This window comes from Platalea leucorodia (assembly GCF_965183815.1).
Source record: "Platalea leucorodia genome assembly, chromosome: 4".
Lineage (NCBI taxonomy): Eukaryota > Metazoa > Chordata > Aves > Pelecaniformes > Threskiornithidae > Platalea > Platalea leucorodia.
In genome coordinates, this window is record NC_138826.1 from 37,344,180 (window position 1) to 37,367,237 (window position 23,058).

General features: G+C 47.8%; 1 protein-coding gene across 1 annotated transcript in view; it reads left to right on the top strand.

Annotated features, from left to right (window-relative positions):
- The first annotated feature begins 1,214 nt into the window (after positions 1–1,214).
- Positions 1,215–23,058, top strand: part of HK1 (hexokinase 1) — a 39,670-nt gene continuing 17,826 nt past the window's right edge. Inside the window, exons 1-6 of the mRNA XM_082310898.1 lie at positions 1,215–1,316; positions 8,119–8,281; positions 13,233–13,381; positions 18,341–18,460; positions 21,540–21,635; positions 22,915–23,014. Coding sequence (XP_082167024.1) covers positions 1,254–1,316; positions 8,119–8,281; positions 13,233–13,381; positions 18,341–18,460; positions 21,540–21,635; positions 22,915–23,014 — 691 coding nt within the window. The 5' untranslated portion in view covers positions 1,215–1,253. The remainder of the gene's footprint in view (positions 1,317–8,118; positions 8,282–13,232; positions 13,382–18,340; positions 18,461–21,539; positions 21,636–22,914; positions 23,015–23,058) is intronic.

Here is a 23,058-nt window from a genome sequence, read left to right on the forward strand (position 1 = left end):
CCCCAGCTGCGCCCGGTCGCAGGGCGATGCTGCTGCGCCTGCAGCGAGGCAGCCCGCCTGTGCCGGGGAGCGCAGGCATGTTTTCTCGTTAGCTTGCCAAACAAACGAGCGGGAGTAACACATGCAGATCAGTGAAACGCTTGATGAAAATCTCACTGAGAACAAACTTAAAGCTAATGCAGTGAGGTGGAGAAGGAAATCCTGCCCACTCTGCCTGCAGTGACTAGGGCCGTCTAAAAGAAGATGTGTCTGCCAAAGCAGCTCATGATTTTGGCCAGTGCAACCATTTAATTAAAGTAGCAGTGAAAAGGAAGCCGGAAACTCAAGAAACAGGTTTTTAATCACTTGGACTTTGGTAGACAATCTCTATGCAAATCATGCCTCCAGCATCGTTGCTGTTTGCATGGGTGTGCGTTCCTGTCCCTGCAGACGGACAGACAGGGTGCAGGCAAAAACCTTGCAGGCTGCTGACACGTGTCACCTTGGCATCTGCGTTTGGCCTTGGGCTTTCAGAGGAGCATTGCGTCTCTTCCCTTATGTGGATGTGGGGCCCTTAGAGGCTTCACGGTGGTGGATGCCTCCCTGGGGTGCATTCCCCAGCACCCCAACATGGCAAAAACATGGGCAGGGGAGGTCCTGTCCGTCAGCGTATTTGATATGGTGATTTTGCTGATGGAATATGAATGTGGGATCCCCAAGAGTACAACAGTGGAAGCAATTATCCGCCTTTCAGGGCACCCCTGCAAGTCTCCCAGCAGCTCAGCCCAGGGGGTCAAGGCTGGGTCCCGCTTGCTCTGGAGGAGGCATCGCACCTGGGCAGGGGATGCTGGGTGTTAGTGGAGGTTTCTGCAGTTTTGCTATTTTCTCAAAGATTTCCGAGCGTGGTTTAGGATTTTTTGGGGTTTGTTTTTCAGTTTGCCCGTCCCGTACCACAGCAGAGCTCAAGGAGCAGCGGAAAGCCTTCAGCAGTCCGTCTCCAAGGCATAAAGACCCTTTGGGGTACGGCAGGGCATTGCCCTCCTCCTCCTCCCGGCTCTGCCTGCCAGAAATAACGCCGGGCGGGCTCCGTGGCCCCCCGCCGGCACCTCCCCGCCCGGCTGCGGGAGCGGGGCTGCGGGCGGGGCCGGAGCCGGGCCGGAGGGAGGAGGAGGAGGAGGAGGCGGAGGAAGGGGAGGCGCTGCGGCGGCGGCGGCGCGGCCATCCCCGGGCGCCGCATCGCTGCGTGCGCGGAGCCGCCCGCTGCAGCCGGCAGGATGATCGCCGCCCAGCTCCTGGCCTACTACTTCACGGAGCTGAAGGAGGATCAGGTCAAAAAGGTAGATTTGAAATCCCCCGGCGGAGGGGCTGCGCCCCCCGCCCCCAGGCCAGATCGCTTTTTAATTTTTTTATTTTTTTTTCCCTGTTGGTTTTGTTGCTTTGTCCCCATAGTGACCCCGCTGTGGGAGAATGGGGAATAAACCCGTTTTTAAGCCCAGCCAAATGGCCCCCCAGAGCATCCCCGCTGGAGAGCGGAGCGGGGTGTGGGTGCGGAGGCTGCCGGGCGTGGGTGATGCAGAGCGGCTCGCCGCCGCTCAGGCCGCGGAAACCCAGCTCGGCGAAGCGGGGCAGGAGTTGGGGCCATAGCATGAGGCTTTGGCGATGAGGGTGGTGGTGATGGTGGTTGTCCTTTCAGGCTTGTGTGGGCACCAGCATCCCTGGAGAGGGGACTTCTCCTTCCCCAGGGTGCCTGTGGGCATCTGTCACTCCAGCGTGGGGGTGACGAAGATGAAGAGCAGGTAGTTTTTGAATTATGTGTCGCTGCAGCTTCCGAATTTGCAGGAAGTGGTTGTGAGTTGTGCTTAAAAAGAAGTATTTCTATGGGCTTCTTTTCTTTTTCCTTAGCATTAGGTGACTGCTGCTGTGTGGTTGGTATAGCCCTGGGATTTAGCACTGCCACAAGGAAACGGGTGCAGAGCACAGGATAAATAAAAACATGGCAGTTAGGTCCCGGCTGAGCATATTGCAGAGCTGTAGGGAGTGGAGAGCGTGGGGCTAGGGACGCGGGGACACAAATTGGGAAAATAATTGCAAATATCACCAAGCCCTGTCAGAGAGCCGGGCTGACGTCAGGAAGCAGAGGCTTCCCCTCTGCCACCCCCAATGGCGGTGCTGCGTGACCCAGCCAGGCGCCTGGCTGAGCGCCTGCTGAAGGCATCCCAAAAATATTTTGGGGAAGCCTCAGCGACAGCGTTAGCAGGGCTGATTTCTAGTGGTCTCAGGGCTTGTCCCGGCGGGAGGAGAGAACCTCCTCCCTTTGGGCTTCCCCCTCTGCCCGGGGAGACCTCAGCTCCTGTGTGTGGGTGACCCATCCTGCCCCACTCAAGACATGCTCACCCATGCCCACTCCTCTGTTGGATAAAACCCGAGACAGCGCCCCATATTTTCCACATCTCCTTCCCTGGTTTAGGCTTTCTGCTTTTCTACCCAGTGGTTCTTGTGGGGAGCTGAAGGCTGTGCACAGCCTGCAGCTCTCTGCATCTTCTGGCCCCACATACATGGCTCTCCCTTTTCCCCAGGCCCCTTATTTTCCTTTTCCCAGAGGATTTGTAAGTGCTGCTGCTGGTGCCAGGCATGCATGCCTGGGTAAGGCCTTCTCTGTCTCGCCGTGCCTGTTATATTTAGAAACCCAAGATAAGCACAAGGGTGCGCGCTGGCCGAGGAGCAGCAGAAGGGCTGCGTGGGGAAGGCACAGTGGGAGCATGCAGGCACAGGGGAAACTGTGGTGTTCCTGGGGGTTATTTATTGCAGGCTGGTTTGGCACTGTGAGGCTGCTATTGTCTGACGGCATGGGAAATCGTTTGGCCAGGGAGCTGTAAAGCATTCTTATGAATCAGTCTGGTTTTGTCTGAAAAAGAAAATAAAGAATATAAAATCCAATTAACAAAAAAAAAAGCAGGCTACTGGTTTTGGAGGGTGTAAGACATCTTTTCCTGTTTATATCCTTTTGGAACGGATATTGAGCCCACTCACTTTTGGCTGTCCTGTGGGGAGAGTTTCTGTGGCAGTCAGAGGCTCTGCCCCACTGCTCTGCTGCCCCGCAGCCGCTGGGAACCGGTGGGCTCCGCTCCCTGGTGACCCGCGGGGCAAAGGGGTTTGTGCTCCATCTCAGCGGGCGGCTTGCGGGAATACGTGCCTGCATGGCTTCATTTCAGGTCCCTCCCTCTCCTCTCTGCTTCCGGAAGAGCAGCACTTGCTGCTGGTACGTGCTTGCGGCCGGGGGCTGCCGACCAAGGCGTTGCCCCCGCTCGCTGCTCTGCCCCGTGGGGCTCCTGGCCGCGGCGGCTGCTCCTCTGCCTCGCTGGTCCACGGCAGCGATCGGCTCAGCGTTTGGTGGCACAGGTGGCAGGTCACCTTGAGGATGCTGCTGTGGGTCAAAGGAGGGGTGTGAAACGGTTAAAAGTACTGGCGAGTTGAATCCGGGCATGGATTTGTTACAGGGGTCTCCACTGCTCCGAGGCTGAATGTCCTTCTTCCCTTGTGACCCCCTTTCCTCCTTTTTTGGGGTTCCCATCCCTGTGTGCTTAATGCTGCCTGTCTGTGGTGGGATCCCTGCCGATGAGCACAGATGGGGCTGGTGGTTTCAGGCCCTCAGGATACTGTGAGCCTAAGAACTAGTGTGTGCTGCTTCCATACTGATTTTGCTGGATTTTAGACACTCTCTTAAGTTTCAGAGTGATTTTTTTCCACTTTGCAGTTTCTGGAACATTTTTCAAGATGAGTTGTGGCGAGCGGGGGGAATAGGCAGGGTGGATGCGTAATGTTGAAGATGGGGGTGGTTCATCACGTGTTGGCAGCCCCATGGCCTGGCAGCCCCTGCGAGGGGGCATTTTCCCATGAAACCCCACGTACGTGCACTTGCACGTGACCCTACTGTGCAGAAGCAAGCTGGTGATGTACAATGCCCTGTACCATATAAATAGGTATGTGGTGGTTTTACTTCAAGCAGGATAAATTATCCACATGTTTTTGAAAACATCTGCTCCCTGAACGTTTGTCATCCTGTAGGGGCAGCAGCTTGAGCTGAGCATCCTCGCTGTGACACAGGACTTTGCACAGCCCAAACCGAGGCCTCAGTTTCTCCAAAGGCTGACTTTCCATCCTCAGGGGCGTGGGCATCACCGAGCATCCCTGGCATCTGTGCCGCTGGCCTGTGCACAGGGGAGCTTTTGTAAAACTGCCTTTGAGTACCTTTGTTTCCAACAGGTTTGTACCTGCAAGGAGCTGGCCCCAGCAAAGGGAGCTTCTAGGTGTTGCCTGGTTTCTGTCTGCCAGGGGAACAATACCTTTTTTGTCACATTATCTGAGGAGAGAAGAAACAAATATTGCAATCCAAGAGTGACATTTAAATGTCATTTAACCTTGAAGAGAATGTGATGGAATGGGGTGTAAAATGTAGCAACTGGCATCAAAAAAAGCCCTGTAGTTGTGACCTGCCAGTATAAAGGCTTTTTAGGAACCAATCTGATAAATCATAAGTAAGCACAAACAGTTTCAGGGTGCCTAAACTACTTGTTTTAACATGCCTTGGCTCCAGATGAATCTTCCTGATGGTGAAAGGAGTATGGAGTATGATTAGCTCCGCAGAAAAATGTTTACATGCTGAAGGGTTTTCATGCAAAGGCTGTGTCAGTAAAATAGGTGCTAATAATTTCTGAAATTGTGGGAGTGCTCTGTTTTTGGATACCATTGACTGTTGTCAGTGTCCGGGGAATGAGGCATGCATTTAAGGAATGGCCCTTAGTGCTGCCTATTCCATTATGCACTTAAAATTATTCACAACTTCCCGTGGAGGCTGCTGCGATGGCTGGATTTTCAGAAACTTCTTTTCCCCAAGTGCAAAAAGTGTCTTTCCTGTGTGACCAAGAAAAAATATGTGCATATGGTTCAGATTATGAAATTCTATTTAAAAAAAATTGCTCACAGATTCTGTCTGGCTGTTGTTTTTGTTGGGTTTTTTTGTTGTTGTTTTTTTTTAAGCAAAAGAAAAAATCAAAAAGATGACTGAGCTCTTGGAGGGCTCCCATAGTGGCACTCTGGGAAGATGCCCTTCCTGGGGGGGTGGCTCTGAGATGGCAGCTAAATAAAGGAGCGTTTTCTGCTCCTTGCCCACGCAACCACCTGCCTGAAATTGCTCCTGCTCTCCGCCATCTCCCGGGAAGGGCTGGCACCCATCTCCCACGGGGCCACAGGCACGGGAGCCTCAGTAGGGCTGTATGTCCGGCTGGGTGCCGCCGGCAGCTCCCGTCTCCGTCCTGGCCGACCCCTCCACTGCTTCCTTTTGGATAAGGCCGAGATTTGCTTTCTGATCGGCTTTTATTGCAGGGAGTTATTAAACCTCCATCCCGTAATCCAGCCTCCAGCTCTCCCTGCCCCCCCCCCCCCCAGTTATTTATGGCTATTTGCTGAGGGTTTTCCCTTGGAGGGCTGCCGTCCCTCGGAGGGCTGCCGGTGCAGGAGAGCAGTGCTTTTTCCCCTCACAGCTGTGCTGCCAGAATGACTAACCCTTTTCCTGCCTGGAAAAAAACAACTGCTTTTTTTTTTTATTTTGGTTTTGGAAACTGTAGCACACAGGAGTGATTTTGTTTCAAACTGAGGTTTAGTCCCCATCTCGCCCCCCCTCCCTGCCCCATGAGTCTCAGCGGTGAAGATGGCCTCAGCGCGACGCAACGTGATGCAATGCGAGGCGATGCTCCCTGCGTGCAGGAGGGTCCAGCCCAATTATGTAAGGGCGCTGACGGCGCTCATTGGTTTTTCACAGGAGGAAAAAGAGCCCTCCCTCCCGTTGTCCCTCGCTGCTGAGGGTAGCACAGGGGCAGAGGTGGGGAGAACGGACTTGTCTGGTCCTGACCATGCAAACACCAAAACCTGCATTTACAACAGGGCTTTTGCTGGGGAGGAGTCATTCACCCCTGTTTTTGGGAGGAGGATGCAGCAGCGGGGCTTTGTAGAGGGGTATTTTAATTGCACAGCGAAGTCTGACTGTGTGAATGATGTGTTAGTGTAACTTTCACTGGGAGATTTGGAGAATCAGGCCTCTGAGCAGCAGTGTGGGCTGCTGAAAGCTCAGCCTTAAAAGAGTTTCCTCCCCTCCCTCCCCCCTCCCCTTTAAAAGAGAATAACCTCATGCTCTGACATCATGGCTTGACAGTCTTTGCTAAAAAAAACCTATGGCAGGGTTTGCCGTGGAGGAGAGACCTTCCTGCCCAGCCCGGCATCAGCCTCTGCATCTGTCTGCACACTGTCTGGGGCTGCAGAGAGGGTGCATCCCGGCCAGGTTTTTGTTCTTGGGGTGAAATGACAGCAGTGGCTGGCTGTGGTTGTCGCTGCGACAGGGCTGTCAGCCACAGCTGGGATGTGGGGATAGTGCCCTGGGGTCTCACATTTGTCCTCTGCAACGGAGAACCTGGGGTCAGCTCTTCTGCTGTTTAGCTATACACCTGCACTGTCACTTCACTGGTTCGTGGACTACCGTGGTATCATTTTGTTGTGCTGCAGCTTCCCCTTAGCATCTATTTGATGACTGTTTTGCTCTTCCTCTGCGAGCAATGGCACTGAACACTTCACAGCTTGTGCAGTCTTGGGCAGTGGCCCTGTGGTTCAGGCTTGCCCGGCCCCCACCCCAGCCCTGCGGTTCAGGATCGGACCAGGTAGCTGTGCCCAGCAGTGCCATCCATCCATGCCTTCCTCCCTCGGCTCTGTAAATGCTTGGTCATGGTGGGAGGCTGTTTAGCTTGGGGAGATACGCTATCTTTGGTGCAGACCTTGACTACGTGCAGACAGAAGTCCTTTCTGCAGGAGGAATTAAATTGGTGCTGGTTTTACGGTCAGTTTAGGGTTTAATTACATTTTGATTGTCTGTATTTCCTTTGCAAATGGCATTATTCATTGCTTCCTGTCTCAAAGTCCTCGGTATATGGAGCACTTGCACATATGCATTTCACATGGGGTGTTTTATTGTGGTCCTGTTAGGATATAATGCCAGCTGAGAGATGAGTTGCTCTCAAGGCTTCCAGAGCAGCAAAGGAGACACAGGTGGCCTTGACACAGAGGTGGCCTGGAGTTTAAAATGAGGTGGCTTTTTCAGTTTTGCTGAGGACAGAAAACACGCGCACGGTTTTATTTTCTTGGTTCTGGTAAGCTGGAAGCAAAAGTGATCCCAAAGGTGTGGCTTCGGTCTGAGCTGTTTGTAGAACCAAATTTCCAAGGCAGATAATAAACCAAGGCAAGAATAGACTGGTAGCTGAGGTAAAAGGGGTGGGACATGTGCATTTAGCAAGAACCCCCCAAGGCCAAGTTGTATTTTTGAGGCATCAAAGCATCTCTCACTCTTCCTGATGATGAAGATGGGTGTAATATGGAAAGCAATATTATTGGAGAACTGGAACCGCCTCCTTTTTCTAGGAAGGTAAATAAAGTTCCTGTCTTGGGAAGCCACAAGGGAGAAGTCAACAACTTTTAATTTGATGTTTTATCTTGAGGAGGAAGATGCTACCTGCCTACAGCCAAGGTCTGCCTCTCCTGACCCTCTGGCTGTGATACCTTTGGAGTGGGATAGGGAAAATGGTCTGCTACACAGAAATAATTTCTCAGCCGGGAACGTAGCCCCGAAACCGCTGTGGCAAGTCCTTCGCAGTGAAAGGCTTTAAATACAAGGCACCTCTGTGGGCTGCAGTGATGCCCACATCACCCCACCTGGGACAAGGTGCCAAACGAGGGATTTTTTGCTTCAGCTGTTCAGCTCACGGACAGTCAGGAGGGCTGAGAAGTGGGGCAAGGCTGTGGGTGAACTGTTTTGTGTGGAAAAAAAGGAGGCAGAGTGATGTGGGACTGGGTCTTGACTTGGAAAGGCAGTAGGATGGGGTTGGCTTCAGCTCACGTAGGTCCTAGCACTTGCACATTTTCCTTGATTTTGAGTCAAAAGACAAGGCATGAAGTGTGTGGCTGTGTTGTCAGCTTGGCCAGAGCCCTGGGACCAAGCTGGGGCTATACACTATTCTTGCAATTAAAGAGAGGTATAGCCCTGCTCAGGCACCTCAGGGCAGTCTTTCACTCTGTGGTGGTGTTTGCCTTTTTCCCCAGATTGATAAATACCTTTACGCCATGCGGCTCTCTGACGAAACGCTGATAGACATTATGGCTCGCTTCAGGAGAGAGATGAAGAATGGCCTCTCCAGAGATTTTAACCCAACGGCTGCAGTGAAGATGCTTCCTACATTTGTGAGGTCCATTCCTGATGGTTCAGGTAAGGAGTTAAGTATTTGTTTTCTGTCTTAAACATGGTGTGCTTCATGGGAAATGTGTTAGAAATACACCAATGCACTACCAAGAACGAGAGCAATTTGCTTTCTGGCAAGCCCAGGCAACACTTCAAAGACAGCCTCCCCTCTGTGTGCAGGTCTATTCCCACAGATGCTGGAGGATTTTGTGATTCCTGTGTCAAGCCCACTTTGATGTCAATGCGAGAGCCCTTCCTAGCAATCAGCCCACTCACAGTCAATACATTTACGCTGAGATTTGTCTGCCAGCAGTCAATACTTAACATAGGAAGATTTTTGATTTAGGTAATTCATACTCATGTGATCTAGAGTCTTAACAAATACAGTGGCTTTTAGTCATTTGCTGTTTGACTCAACATCTCTTCTACTTTTTTTTTCCCCCCAGTGGAAATGTGGACCTTTATATGCTGAATTTGAGTTTCCTGGCATTCGCTTTGCTTTTTGTAGCTACCTCTTGCAGGCTGTCGTAGGGCAAACTCGCAGAACTCAAGGAGGCTGCAGTGTATGGCTCGAAAGCTGCTGCTCTGGTGTACTGAGCTTTTTCCATCCGGATGTAGGACTCGGTTTTTCCATGCTCACAGTACCTAATAAAAGTGGCACAAAGAGCTATCAGAAACCAAAAAGATGCTGAGTTGGTATTTGAGACCAAGATTGCCCAATATTACTTATTTTAGTGTTTATAAAAAACATAAATACTGTATATAGAGTGTATAAATATATTTGCAACCAGTAGATAATAGCGTTTATTATTTAGCGGTAACACTGGATTTCCTTCTCATGTAGCATGAGTTGGTTAACTGTAGTTTGGTGCCTACCACAAATTATGTCCCTGTGTGCAGAAATTGCACAGTTGCAAGAACTGCATAACATGGTTACCTGTTTTGAGGCTTTTTTGAGCTAAAATCAGGAATTTATTGGGTGAAAGAACATGAAGCCTGGTGCTTTGTGTTACGTCGTGCTGTCTGGCAGGTGGAAATCTTTGACAGTTCTGCTTTGCTGTTGCTTTATGCCACCTTAAGCTTTTTAGTTGAAGCACGATTCTCTGTCTAAAAAAAAACCAAAGGGAGAACAAACTTGAATCCTGTGTTTCCCTTAATTTAGCACTACTGGCTGTTATGTTGAAATGTTGTGTTGAAATTTGCAGCCTGTTGAGACAGCCAGAAGCTGCCGCACACAGCTGGGTCACGGGCAGAGGTTGCTCTAAGGGTTTGCAGGTGAGGTGACTTGAGGGCTTTTGCACGGAATTCCAGCATTTTTACTGACTCTGAAATCCCTATTTTTTCCTTCATGTGTTGTTTGAGTTCAGTTGAGTACAGACCTGTCCCCAGTACCCTGCTCCATCAGGCACTGCAGGTTAGCAAGTCTGAGCTGCTTGCAGTGAGTCAAATATTTTTGCAAATTGTTCCATGGCACAAACTGGAGCGACTTTAAGATGCAGTATGGCACAGGGAAAAGGGGATCTGTGCCCGGCCAGGAGAGGTGGGAGAGATTGCTGGATGCTGCTGGGACTGAGCATGAGCCAGAGCACTGGATAGCCCTGGTCCGAGCGTATGCATGTCTGTATGTCAAGGCATTAATTTCCGATCACGTATTACACACCTACTTAAAAAAGCAACCCTGTGTGTTGTGCACGGGGTGCTCAGTTCTTGATCCTGTGCCCATTTGGCTCCTGCCCACCTCTCCAGGACAGGCACACTGTAGGCAGTGTATTTGCAGCATGGATTAGAGCAAGGCAGTGCTTTGCCCCAGTCAATTTCTGTATAACACGATAATAATCTGTATATGCATGTTGCGAGCATCTCTTTGGATAGCTGTTAGAAATGCAGGCAAAACCATTCCATTATTTGCCTAGAGGAGGCATGTTCTGACCCCAGGTATGAGCAATATTTGCTGTGGGTGGGTGTCATGGCATTTCTTTCCCTGACTCACCTCCACGTGCCCGCCACGTCTGGCTCAGCTGTTGCGCAGATGCGGAGCCCCCTACCCTCTTCCTCCGAAAGGCTCTGGGGGGGCCCTCGCCAATGTGTCTGTGGTGCTGTGCCCAAAGTGTGGGTTCGGCTCCCGGCCGACAGCAATTTCTGCCTTCAGCTGTCCCTCCGTAAAAGCCAGAGGCTGAAAGCCTGCCCTTTTCTCTGGCCTGTCTCTAATTACTGCCTTGTAAGCTCTTTCCTCTGAGTCTGATTATTATTATGAGAGCTGACTATTCAGAAAAATACTGTTGTTTAGTTTTAGATCTGTGCTTGTGTACTTTATTAACAAGGAGCTTTTGAGTAATAATTTTGGAGACTCTGGAGGCGTTGGTGTTAGCAGGGTTTTTTTTCCTTCATTCAGAGTTGCTTAATTTACAAAAGCCACAAGGTTTTTTTTTTATGCAGAGTGCCCAGAACGGTATCTCAAGCTAATTCAAAATGCTTTCAGAGGATCTTCCTAAATTAATTTACAGCAGGTTTGAATGCATCTTAGTGTTACAAAGCATAGATTAAATGCTGCTACTTGGGTTTAATTCCTGAAGTGCATTGAAAGAAAACTGCTACTTCGCATACAGAAAGCTTTACGTTCTAGTTCAGAGTTCTTTTTTCTTTTTAACTGAAAAGGATAATTCTCAATAAATTTTACCTTGTGATGAGCTTGATGGTGCTGGAAATCAAACACGCTAATCTGTTAATTTACTGCCAGGGAAGATATTTCTGAAGTGCAGTATTTGTTTGAGGTATGTACCGAGGTGCGTTTAGGCTTGGAAAAGGGCCATCTGGTCCAGTGTTGATTTTTCCGTTATTTATTGGAGTTAATGGCTTGCATTCGACAAGTGATACTCATATGATGAAGCTTATTCGGGTACTTGGCTCAACGAGGCACTTGTGGTAAACGTTTTGCTTCCGGTCGTGTTGCGCTGAAGGGGGCTGTGAGTTACTGAATCTGTTACGCTGAACCCGATAACGGGAACTGCATCTACGGTTTGGATATGGTCACGTTTTAAATGACAGTCGTACTGCAGCAAAGCGATGTTTAAAGCCACGCTGTTCAGCAACGGGTAGGGAAGTGGTGCAAGATCTGTATTTTGGCAAACTCTTGAGTTTGCCCATGTCTTAAGCAGCAAGAGGGAAAACTTGCATTGCAATGCAGTAAAATTAGGAGGATTGTTAGGAGTTACGGGCTCCCACTGTCGTTTTGCTATGTTTTTCTGCACAGAGCTTATTGTTCTTTGTGGTTTCTCGCATGGCAGTGTTTTGGTTGCTGTATTACACTGCAACCTTGGAAAACCATAAGAGCTTTTGCAGTGCCTTTGCCTCTTTTAGGCTGTTCCTGCTAGAGGTCCTGTCCCGAGGGACGCCTCATCCAGCTCCTCAGCTTTGCTGAGCGGGAGGGGGCTCCTGGAGGTGCATGGGGCGATGAGGAGGAGCAGCTCACTAAGCCAGACTTTAGGAGTTTTGATCCGAGATTGGGCAGGGTAATCTCAGAGGCAAGTCTGGGTCTGGAAATCCTTGTGGGTAAATTGCATAGCTGATATTTTGGTGACAGCATGGGGTCAGAAGGCTCTGAGAGCTGAGTCGAAGTTTGAGGTGACACATCAAAAGCTACTGGTCTTCCCAACTGCTAGAGGTCTTTCCACAGGTAGAAATGGAAAAATGGTGATGTTGGGAATGGCCTCCCCAAAGTCATAGTTTAAAGTTGGAAGGACGAATGAAAGAGGCCAAAGAGCGCTGCAGGATGGGACTGGCACTATGCATCGGTGGTGCAGGATGTGGGACAGGCAGCTCATCCCACCCGTGGCATGGGGGGCTTCTGACACCGCAAAAAGGTACAAACCGATGGGGAAACCAGGACGAGAAAGTGCCGTGCGCCTCTGCTTCACCGCCTTCCAAGCAGCCTCGGTGAGCCAGGGGTGCCATGCACAGACATGAATGCTTGCAAAGAGCCTCGGTGATTAACCGCAGCCTGGACACGCACTCCTGTGTGATAAGTTGTACACACTGCTTCCCTAAATATTATCTTTTCGCAGACTTTAGCAATTGCTGTCTTTGTTTGCTTCCTCTTTGATAAGGCGAGATAGCACAAGTGGTTCAGTCAGATATATTTGCCTTGCTCTCCAGGGGGTGCTGAAAGTGTCATTCCTCAGATAGCCAGACCACACGTCTCTGTTGCCTGAATTACACCCTGAAGTCTGTGGTGTTGGGGGAGTAGCGGATTTGGCTTCAGACCTTTGAAATCCAAATCCCTCTCCACCACAGAGGGAGATGGAGGTATCCTAACTCTTTCCTTGGCTCCTGGGAAGTTATTTAGGAGCTCTGTACAAGGGGTCGCAACTTCTGAATAACTCCTGCAGCAGTGCAGGGCTGCCCTGTGATTTTTCAGACTGTCGTTTCTCTGACTTCTGTTATCTGACTGCAGTTTGCAGCGAATCTCAGCTTCTGGGGGTGAAATAAGTGGTTCCTGCTTTAACTGCATCTGTGTGTAATTTGTTGATTTTAGAGTAGTGCACAATCCAGCCACCATTCGCTGTTATTTGCCAAAATGGGACAGGTTTATTTACAGCGAATGACTGCTCATCAGTGGTCTGGCATCCCTTCATTTTACTGTCTCTGTTTTCAACATCTTTTTGGCTTTTTCCTGAGATCTTCGCTCTGCCAGCTTCATCATGAGATCTGGCTACAGACTGTCCACTGTTAGTCCATTCTTTTTGGATAAACCCTTGTTGCAGTTGCCTGTGTATCAATGGCGGTTGGTGTTGCCATTGCACCAACTTCATGCTAAATTGTAGGGAATTGGGTTGATGCTTCACGTGGACGCCCTGCAGCTAGAACTTCCTTGCTGTAGATGCTGGACATTTGTCTATGCGTTATACTTAACAGAGCTTGATGTTTCTCAGATTTGTGTTGCATACAATTTTTAATCACTTGTGTCTTGTTTTCCACATAGAGAAAGGAGATTTCATTGCACTGGATCTTGGCGGTTCTTATTTCCGAATTCTGCGGGTGAAGGTATCACATGAAAAAAAGCAGACAGTACAAATGGAAAGCGAAATTTATAATACGCCTGAAGATATCATGCATGGCAGCGGAACACGGGTAAGCACCTCTTCTTTAGGATATCCCTCTAAAGAGCAGATGCTTTCACACTGCTATTTTAGAAAAAAACCACAAGAAGGACCTTAGCATCTTAACAGTTGCACCTACAGCGTGCACAGACTCGACTACAGCTCTTTGTCGATACTGAAAATAAATAAGCAGTAGCTAGTGTAATAGAGCATGCATGGGTGCTGCAAATCTGCTGTCATTGTGTGGGAGACTTTTGGCTAAGTTAGGGCAAAAATGGCCTAGAAATAAAAATTCTGACTTCTGTAGTAAAGTTACTTTCCACGGGTAGGAATGGACAGCAGGAAACCAACTTAGTCTTTGTAAGCAGCGAGCATGACCAACCCTGCAATTGTAATGTTAGATGAGGGATAGAAATACCCATGACAGCCACATATCTGACCTGGCAGTCTGAGCAACTGAGCGTTCATGAAAAGTACAAGTACATTAGAAAAATTACAGGAAGCTGATAGAATGTTTTGGCACAACTTCAACTTAATTTTTGCTGAATAAATGATAGGGTTTTTTTTTCGTTTCTTGTGTTCCAAGAGTAGAAAATGTTTGGATCCATTTACTTGGATTTCAAATTGGGTTCTTTGGAAGAATTTATTTTCTTTTTATGATCAGAAAGTGGATTACGATGAATATTTTACTGACAGATTTGTCTCCATGTCAGTGTAAGACAAAACAGGTAATTTTCATTGTTGGAAACAGCAAGGTTTTTTACACTTTTTACTAGAATTGGGTGCTATTTAGGAGTATGAGACCTGCAGGAAACTTACAGCTTGTTTCAGAAGAATAAACAAAAGAGGGAAAAAAGAAAAATTATGCAAGCAGCATTTCTACCCTTAATATATTCTCTGTAGTCAACTTAATACCCGTAACATATGTACCTAATAACTGCTGCTGCATTCGTATGCAATAGTGAGTGGAAGAGGGCAATCATGGCTTGTAAGTAGCACTGGTATAAGCATTGCTGTGATATCTGAACCATGGCAATAAAATACCTTCCTTGTAAAGACTTTTCCTAACCTTATTACTTTGTTATGTGGCCAAAAGGTCACGCAGGGGCCTTCCCATGGAATGGTTTTGGAGGGAAGCTGAGCTGCCTGTTTTTGGTGGAGGCAGGGAAGTCGGGTGGGCTGCCCAGAGGCAGGTTTGGAGCGCAGGGCTGCTTGTCTATTGAGGGGTGTCGCAAGTTGAGGGGTGTTGGGAGCTGGAGATCCGACAAGCAGCAGGGCTGTCCGCAGACCCAGGGGCAAGTGTCTGCCCTGGGCAGGCAAGACAAGCTGACTTAGGGTGAGACTTGACGGAGACACGATAATAGTGGTAAGGAGAAGCCAGGAAAGGAGACATCAGGTCTGCATTCTTTCCAGGGCTTTGTGGTGTTTGCGTTTTAATTTTTAAATATCCAAAGGCCCTTTGGCTGTCGGGAACCAGCAGCGTGGAGCTCAGACTGATAGGCTTTGTCATGGCTTTTAAACTGAAAGAGAGGCGAGCAAGGCTTCCACTGACCCTGGGGGGACAGTCGCTCCCCGTATTTAAGTACTAGGAACAGAAGAGGAGAACTGCAAGCATCATCAGAATTGCATCCGAGTTCGAAGTTGTCCCATGACAACATCCAACCACGACTAAAACGCTTGCTGTGAGACCTCACAGGGAAGCATGGTGGATGCCTGGGAGGCACACGGGCAGGTGATGATTTGGTGCTTATGACTGATGCGTACGGTTGAGGTTCTCTGAAATCCCTGAGCCAGATTAGTGGAATACTTGGACTGAACTGCCCGTGCAGGCTAGGCTACTAATATGTTTTTTCAGCAAGCTGTGTCATTAACTTCAGTGAGTTGTACTCTTAAAGCCTAATACATAATCAGCTTATTGAAGGGATTGCAATTTATGGCTTCATGCCTCACTAGTACGGTTCGTTTTGATATTTTCTACTTCATTGCATTCGAACTTCTATTTTTGCCCATCTGTCAGGCATGGGCTGACAGCTTTGCCAGTCAGAGACAGTTCCCTGTCAAAGTCAAGGGCAAAACTCCCATTGACTTCAGTGGTGTAATAGCAGGTCTAAAATCTGTAAGAAGCCTGTCTTCCGTGTCAGCTTCGCGAATGGGAGCATGCCTGAAGCTTGATTTTGGCATTGCTTTTTGTGTTCTGCCGCTGCAGGAGGCAGGTTATGGATTTGTGGCTGTTCTCCCGATGTGAAGCTACGTTTCCTTGCTCCTTAAATCTTCCCTATTCAGGGGCTTGAGCTTGAGCTCAGATCTTCAGTTGCTTGCCAAAGTGTGCTGGCTGCCAGCCAAATGCATCCTTGTGGAGACTTCTTGGAGCCCAACCTGAGCAGGCAACTTCATGGCCAGAGGAAGCAATGAAGCCTGATATAATTTTGCTCTTTCTCATGGTTGTATGGCTTCCGGTCTATAAAGGTGTAAAATCTGACTGGTCCTTTCATCTTGGCTGTGACATTTGCTCTGTCCATCTCTTTGACATTTGATAAAATATTGGGCTCACACTGTTCCCTACTGCATACCTGTGGGTGGACAGGAATTTGGATTTTTCCTCAATCTGCCTGCCCTATTTTAATGAAATCCACAGGAACTTTGTAATGTTGCCTCTACTGTCCTGTCAGAGTTATTTGGCATTTGTAAGGTTTGGATGTTACTATGGGCACGGGCACATACATATGCGTGCTTGAGTCTCCTTAGGAAAAATCTTATGACCGTCAATGGTAGCAAAATTAATAAATGCCTCTCTCTTTCTTTTCTCCTTTTGAGCAGTTCCTTCCCTCTGTGCTTTATTAAAAACAGTAGCACAGCCAGACCGTGCATTACTGACTAGACACTGCTACTGTAGTGTCAAGAATGTGGCTAATAGTTAACCACATTTGCCTGTGCAGGCTGCGGCACGGGTTACACTCGCGCGCCCGGCTGCCAGCCCCGAGCTCTAATGACTCACGCTGCATCGCTTGCAGCAAGCGTGCGCGCTAACTCACGGAGGCGAGCTTCGGCAGGTTGTGCCGGGACGGCACAGTCAAACACCGGCTGGTGCACGGACTTTCTGGGTGCGTTGGGAATGCCCAGGGATCTTTTGCAGTTGGACTTACAAAGCAGGTCCTGTCTCTTCTCCAGGCGGTCATGGTTCATTGCACGAGAGGGATTTTTGTAGCAACATCCACAGTCAATATTTCTGCGTCCCGCTGTCTGAATTCCTGAGGGGTTTGAGGGTGGCCCTTGGTTATCGTTTGTAATCCTGGGAGCAGCTGAAAGTTTAGTAGGATTGAGTATTTAGCGAGATACTTTTAGATGGAAAGCGTAATAAAAACATACGTGCCTGTTATTTCTGTGTTTCTCCTGGAGAAGTTGCCATATTTTATTACTTAACTGTAGTTCTTTTCATAACTCCTTTTCCTCTCTCCCTCGCCTGGACAGCTGAAAATAGTCTTACAGAAGTGCAGCAGTGTATGTTGCTTTCCCATGCCGTTTCACTGTGTGTGCTCAGTGAAATGTCCTCGGTTTGCCCAGAACAATGAATGGCAACATTTTCCCTGGGAAACTACTGTACCTCTGCTTAATCAAATCTGACCTCATTTTAGGAAGGGGTTTAAGGTGCTCTATTAAATTGTAACATTACACACATCACTTCTTGACCTGCTTTGAATGGCAAAATATTCCTCTTCATTTTTTTGTAGTTGCTGCAGCCTGTCTGTAGCGCTTTCCCATCTCTCCGAGACTCTGTAAATTGTTCTTAATAAAGCTGCGCAGGCTAATTGTAACCAACAGATATCTTTTTGTACTCCCTCCCAATTATCCCCAATCTTCCGGGCAGTTTTCCTGGCCTCGTCCCACCAATGCTGCAGACAGGGTTGGTTTTTTTTTTTTTTTTTTTTTTTGCAGGGAGTTACAACGTGAAGCACAGTTATCTTCTGGGGCAGGCAGTGACTTGTAAATAGTTTGACATCCATTTGTGGTATGGGTCAGTTCAAGGCATGTCTAGCCTTTTGGTACTGGTAGATACAAATGTGTATTTTTGTTGCTTCAATTGCTAGGGCTTGGTTTCAGCTTTGAGTGTTGCGATTTAATGGTTGGACTTGATGATCTTAAAGGTCTTTTCCAACCTAAACGATTCTATGATCTACCTGAGGGGCTTTCCGAATAGCTTGGTGTGAGAGATATCCCTTGCCTTCGTGCCCACACACTCCCTGGCATGCCTGGCTCCTGGCCTGGCTGGCGGGGACACAGTGCTGTTGTCACAGGGTGCCATCGAGGGGCCGTCGAGGTGTCTGGGTAGGGATTGGTACCCGTGAGCCTGGTGCAGGCTGCCTGCATAGTTCAGCATTTTAAAATATGTAGAAAATGTTCCCATTTCGGGTTGTTTCTCAGAGCATGTAAAATATTTAGACGAATCCCCTGGGTTTCCTTTTTGTTTGTTTGTTGTGTGCTTTAGGAATAGGTTTGAGAGATGATGTCCTTTTGGGTGGTTCTTGCAAAGTGCTGGCTTCTCTGGTCTCAGCAGTGCTTGAATGAAGCAGATGTTATCTTCTCTGCATCACTGTGAAAGTGCTCAACCTCCTGTGGGGTTGGATCCCAAATGTTCTTTTGAGTTGCTCCTTCCTGTTATTGAAAAGTTAAAAGAACATTTTTGTTCCCGTCAAATGTTAAGTAGAAGGGTTACAGCAGGCTCGAGAGCCACGTGCTGCTTGTTTCGGGAAAAGTGTTTTTATATGGGTGTAAAAGGACAATGTATTTCATAATTTATTAATTATTAAGGTGTTAATATACACTGCCTGAGAGTATTTTCATAGCTGTGTCATTTATATATCTTTCAAAATTTGGAGCAGATATTTTCTCCTTTCCCCTCACCCAGTACAGTTTTCATATGCAGTTTGAAATATTTTCTCCCTGAAACTGTATCTCTAATCATAGTGGTTTTATACTTTTCATTTTCTTACAGCTTTTTGATCACGTTGCTGAATGCCTGGGAGACTTTATGGAGAAACAGCAAATCAAAGACAAGAAATTACCAGTCGGGTTTACGTTTTCTTTCCCGTGTCGACAATCCAAGCTAGATGAGGTAAGAAGATTTCACAATTTTCTTAATATGCAGAAGAGCTACCCTGTTATTAAAACACTGCTATGAAAGCAGTATCCCAGACAGGTCTCATTTTCGGGATAAATGGGTATTATATTTCACTGTCAGACTTCATGTTTGTGTTTATGTTTCTGTCTGAAAGAGCTGGTTAACAGATGAGGAAGAGGCATCTGATGTTTTGTACTGCCTCTGGGTGAGCTCCTCAGTATTATGGTTTACCGTGTAAACACGGCAGCAGTTTTGCTGCTTCCTCTGCAGCCTTTTTCACCTCTCCGTGGGATGTAACTGGGAAGGGCCCAGTCCAGCAGTGTTGGCTCAGATTTTGCTGAACTTCACGAGTGCACACACCGATCCGGATCAGGGTCTCCCTCCTGAGCAGCAGTGCTGAGCCATGCCACTGGCTGGATGCTCAGTGCTGAAGGCAATCGGGCACGGCCACCTGGAAGCAACGTGCTTTAAAAAGGGATGGAAATAACCAGCGTTGTATGAAGTGACTGATGAGATTCCCATGACAGGGATGCTACTATATTTTCCTTCCTTTCCTCATTATATCACAAATGACTCAGCAGCCTCCTCATACAGGATTGCTATGGCAACGGTGTAGCAAATTAACGCAGGGAAGTTAAATCCGCGCAAAACGCAGAGGTTGCACTGTTAAAGCACGACCTGCTTTTCTAGCTTGTAGGTCTCTAGGTTAGCCTGGTGCAACAGCTCCCCAGATGCTGGTGCTGAGGAAGTGGTGAGGCACAATTTTTATTACATTTCATACTTATTAAGTGATGCTGAGAGCTGAAACCAAGGGTGCTTCCTGACTCAGGGTCTGAATGTAATTAAGAACAGAAAGCTGCCTTTTCCTGCATTAGTTCAGAAGAGATGGGTTGATTTTGGTGCAGCTCTCCAATCTGGCCGCGGCGCATGGTAAGGCTCAGGCTACTGACCACAGCAGAGTCGTGCTGGGGATGTGGTTGTGAAGTTGGGTTGCCCTTGAGAAAATTTGTTTAGCTGCATAATGAAAGGCACTTGTTTGCAGGCTGGTTTGCTCAAGCCAGCTGGGATGAAATCATCTTCTCCCAAGTAACAAGCAATAGGACAAGAGGAAATGGCCTCAAGTTGCACCAGGGGAGGTTTAGGTTGGATATTAGCAAAAATTTCTTCACTGAAAGGGTGGTCAGGCACTGGAACAGGCTGCCCAGGGAAGTGGTTGAGTCCCCATCCCTGGGGGTGTTGAAAAGACAGGTAGAAGTGGTGCTTAGGGACATGGTTTAGTGGTGGACTTGGCAGTGCTAGGTTAATGCTTGGACTCGATGATCTTAAAGGTCTTTTCCAACCTCAACGATTCTATGATTCTATGCTTATGTGGGGCAGGGGCAGGCAAGTAGCATGTGGGATGGGTTGGGGACACCTGTAGAGACTTGGAGATGAGCAGTGGCAGAGCGGAGGAGGATAGTAAGAGACAAGGGAGGGTGTCTCTTAATAAAAAAAAAAAAAAACAACAAAAACCAACACCCCCCCCCCCAAAAAAAAAACCAACCCAAATAACTCTATTTGTGAGAGGTTTTGTGATATTTTGGGCATTTGAAAAATATGTTTTTCTGGATTTTGTGGGCCAGATTTGTTCCTGGATTGCTGCTTCTGTGAGGCTGTGCCTGGATGGGTGCTGGTTTCTTGTGCTTGGTGAGCAGATAGGAGGCAGGGTGGTCCCTGGTTTCTCCAAGGGTGACAAGGTGGCACTACATGGTTGGGTCCCACTCAGCCCTGCTGCACTCCAAGGGCTCCTCTCTGCTGCCAAGGCCTTGCTGGCAAAGCAAAAAATCCTTCCAGCCAGCGGCTGGTCACACTGAGAGGACCTGCTCTTTGCCAAGTGCGGTTTGACCGGTTTCCTGAATGATAAAAGTTACGTGGAACAAGGGGCCCTTTTGCTGGTTAAAGCTGTGCCTGCAGAGTGGGCTTTGCCCATGGTTTCTCTGTGCAGCAGCACGGGGGTTTGCTGGGTTTCTAAATGATGCTAACGAGGGCAGCGCAGTGGCAAAACTTAGGCAAACTGGGTTTGTGGTTTAGTGGTAGGAGAACACCTCCTGATCTGGAAAGAGCTGCCCTGACCCCTCTGTCCCCTGTAGCTATCCCAGTTGGGAGGGCGAATGTGCACAAGACACATGGCTGACTTTTAAGCTGAGATATGGGCAAATGTACACCCAGGCAATGGCTGCTTGTGTCTATAGGCTTCAGCTTTTCTGGTTTCTAGCTTCTTGGACCCCTGTTGTGATAGATGCGAATATTGTGGTGGGTATGAAAAGCTGAGCTGATTGGAGTTGTCTTTCCTGTTGACTGCTGTCAATGCTCTTTTCTTTCTTTTATTATTATTTACTTATATACTGAATGCTCTGAATCAGCTCGGTATTGTCTAAATAGCAGAAAATCAGATGTAGTCATTACCTTGGAGGATTTGCAGGCTCTTTATGACAGTTTGCAGACAAGGAATTCAATACCAGGATTTCCTTTTGATCCATGCCGTAAGTCGGGTACATATATTGCTACATTTCCAGCATTTCCATTTGCCCTCAACCCATTTCCATTTGCCTCAACTCGTAAACACGATCCCACAGTGAAACAAGCCCAGACAGCTGGTACTCCAGGCAGCAAACGTGCAGCAGTCTGATCCCTGCTGCAGCCGAGTCCTGGATGTACAAACATCACATCCCTTCTCTTTAGTCAGTCCCGCATAGTCAGCTTTTTCTGAAAGCAGCCAATTTCCATGGCCCAAAAGGATTAAATGGTTTTCCAAGAAAATCTGTCGAGGAGTAACAGGGAGAAGAGTGGGCTGAAAACACAAAATGCAAACAAACCATTTTCTAGCAATGGAGGGGAAAACAATTTCCCATCTTTCAGTTTACTGTAATAAGAATTGAAGACCGCCAGTTGTCTCTGGTTGGGTTGTTAGGTCATATAAGAAGAGAGACCTGAAGATACATTTGAAGTATAACATCTTGTTTTTAAGGAAAAAACCCATCAATTTGTGTCTTATGGTGGCATCCTGTTGAATATTGCTCTCTTGTTTTATCAGGGTATTCTGATAACCTGGACGAAGCGCTTCAAAGCAAGCGGAGTGGAAGGAGCAGATGTTGTGAGGCTGCTTAACAAGGCCATCAAGAAACGTGGGGTAAATTGTACTTCATTCTTCTTTTAACTCTGCATCACAGCAAACTGGCGTTTCTTTGCCAGGGACCGCTCTTCATGTCACTGACTTGAGGGTGTAATATGAGCGAAGGTGCAGCTGTGCTTTCTTACGTGAAGATGTGCGGTTTTGCTGTTTGCTGGGAAAACGGGGTGGCGTCAGAGTTGCTATGTGGAAGCTGTGATTTTCCTCATAGCACAAAACTGAGTTACTACGTTGTGGTTTGTCACTGGCAACCTTCAGCAATTTTATCACTCTCCAAAAACTGAGAAAGTGCTGTGTGTCAGCGCTGCAGCTTTTCAGCGATACCGACACGTCCCATTCCTGAGAAACTGTGTCTCGTGGTCTGGGCTCAGCTGAGTTGTGCAACTGCCTTGCTTGGGAGCAGGAGAGAAGCAGAGTAGAAGAGAAGGGGGATTTCAGGCTCAGTGAGCTGTGTTGCTCCCTGCGGTTTCTCACTGCTGATTTTATAGAGGGTGAAGGTGACCAGGTTGCTGATTTAAACAAATAAAAAGGCACTGAGCGTGAGACGGAATGAATTTGGGTTCACGTAATGCTTGTAACCAGGTGATATGTTGATTACACAGCATCCAAATTCATCAGAAACTGGGCAGTATTTGCTCTGTTTGGGCAGTTGTAGACTCTTAAGCAAACCTGAGATTTACTGTCACCGAACAACATTACTATAGTCGGTTACTATCATCAGACTTGGTATCAGGTAGAATAACACACTGAAGAAGCTGGAAAGGAATGAGTGAATTTGGGTAGCTTATTTAATTGCATTATTTGCTTATATTTTTGTATTAAAGTCTTCACTTGAAATAAAACTCCTAGATGTTTTAAGTGAATTCTATGAGAGATATGTAACTTGGGAATATTTTCTAGATTGACTCCTCAAGCAACTGCATCAAATTACTCCGTGATATTTAACTGCAGAATTCCTCCCTCCCTCATGTACAGCCCTTTTCTTTCCTGCCTAAGGGTGCTTATGTGAGAGCAGGTCTTTGCTATCTAGAATTACACTACTGCTGTTTTATTGTTTGCCTGGTGCATTAGTCTGCTCTCATTGTCTTCTTGGGTATGTGGGATAGGGAACTGGCAGACAGAACAGGTGATATTTAAAAAGATGAGCTGTGGTATCCAGACAAATTGTTTGTCTCCTGTTCCTTGTGAAATTAGTTGATATAAGCAAACCTGTGATAAACACAAGCAATGTTTTCCAGAGAAGCAATATGGTCCAAGTAACGTTTTGTTCCTCCATCAGGACTATGATGCAGATATCATGGCTGTTGTGAATGACACCGTTGGGACTATGATGACCTGTGGTTTTGATGACCAGCGTTGTGAAGTTGGCTTGATCATTGGTAACGCACATTGCTGCTGCAGCATGCACGTGTCTGTTTTACCT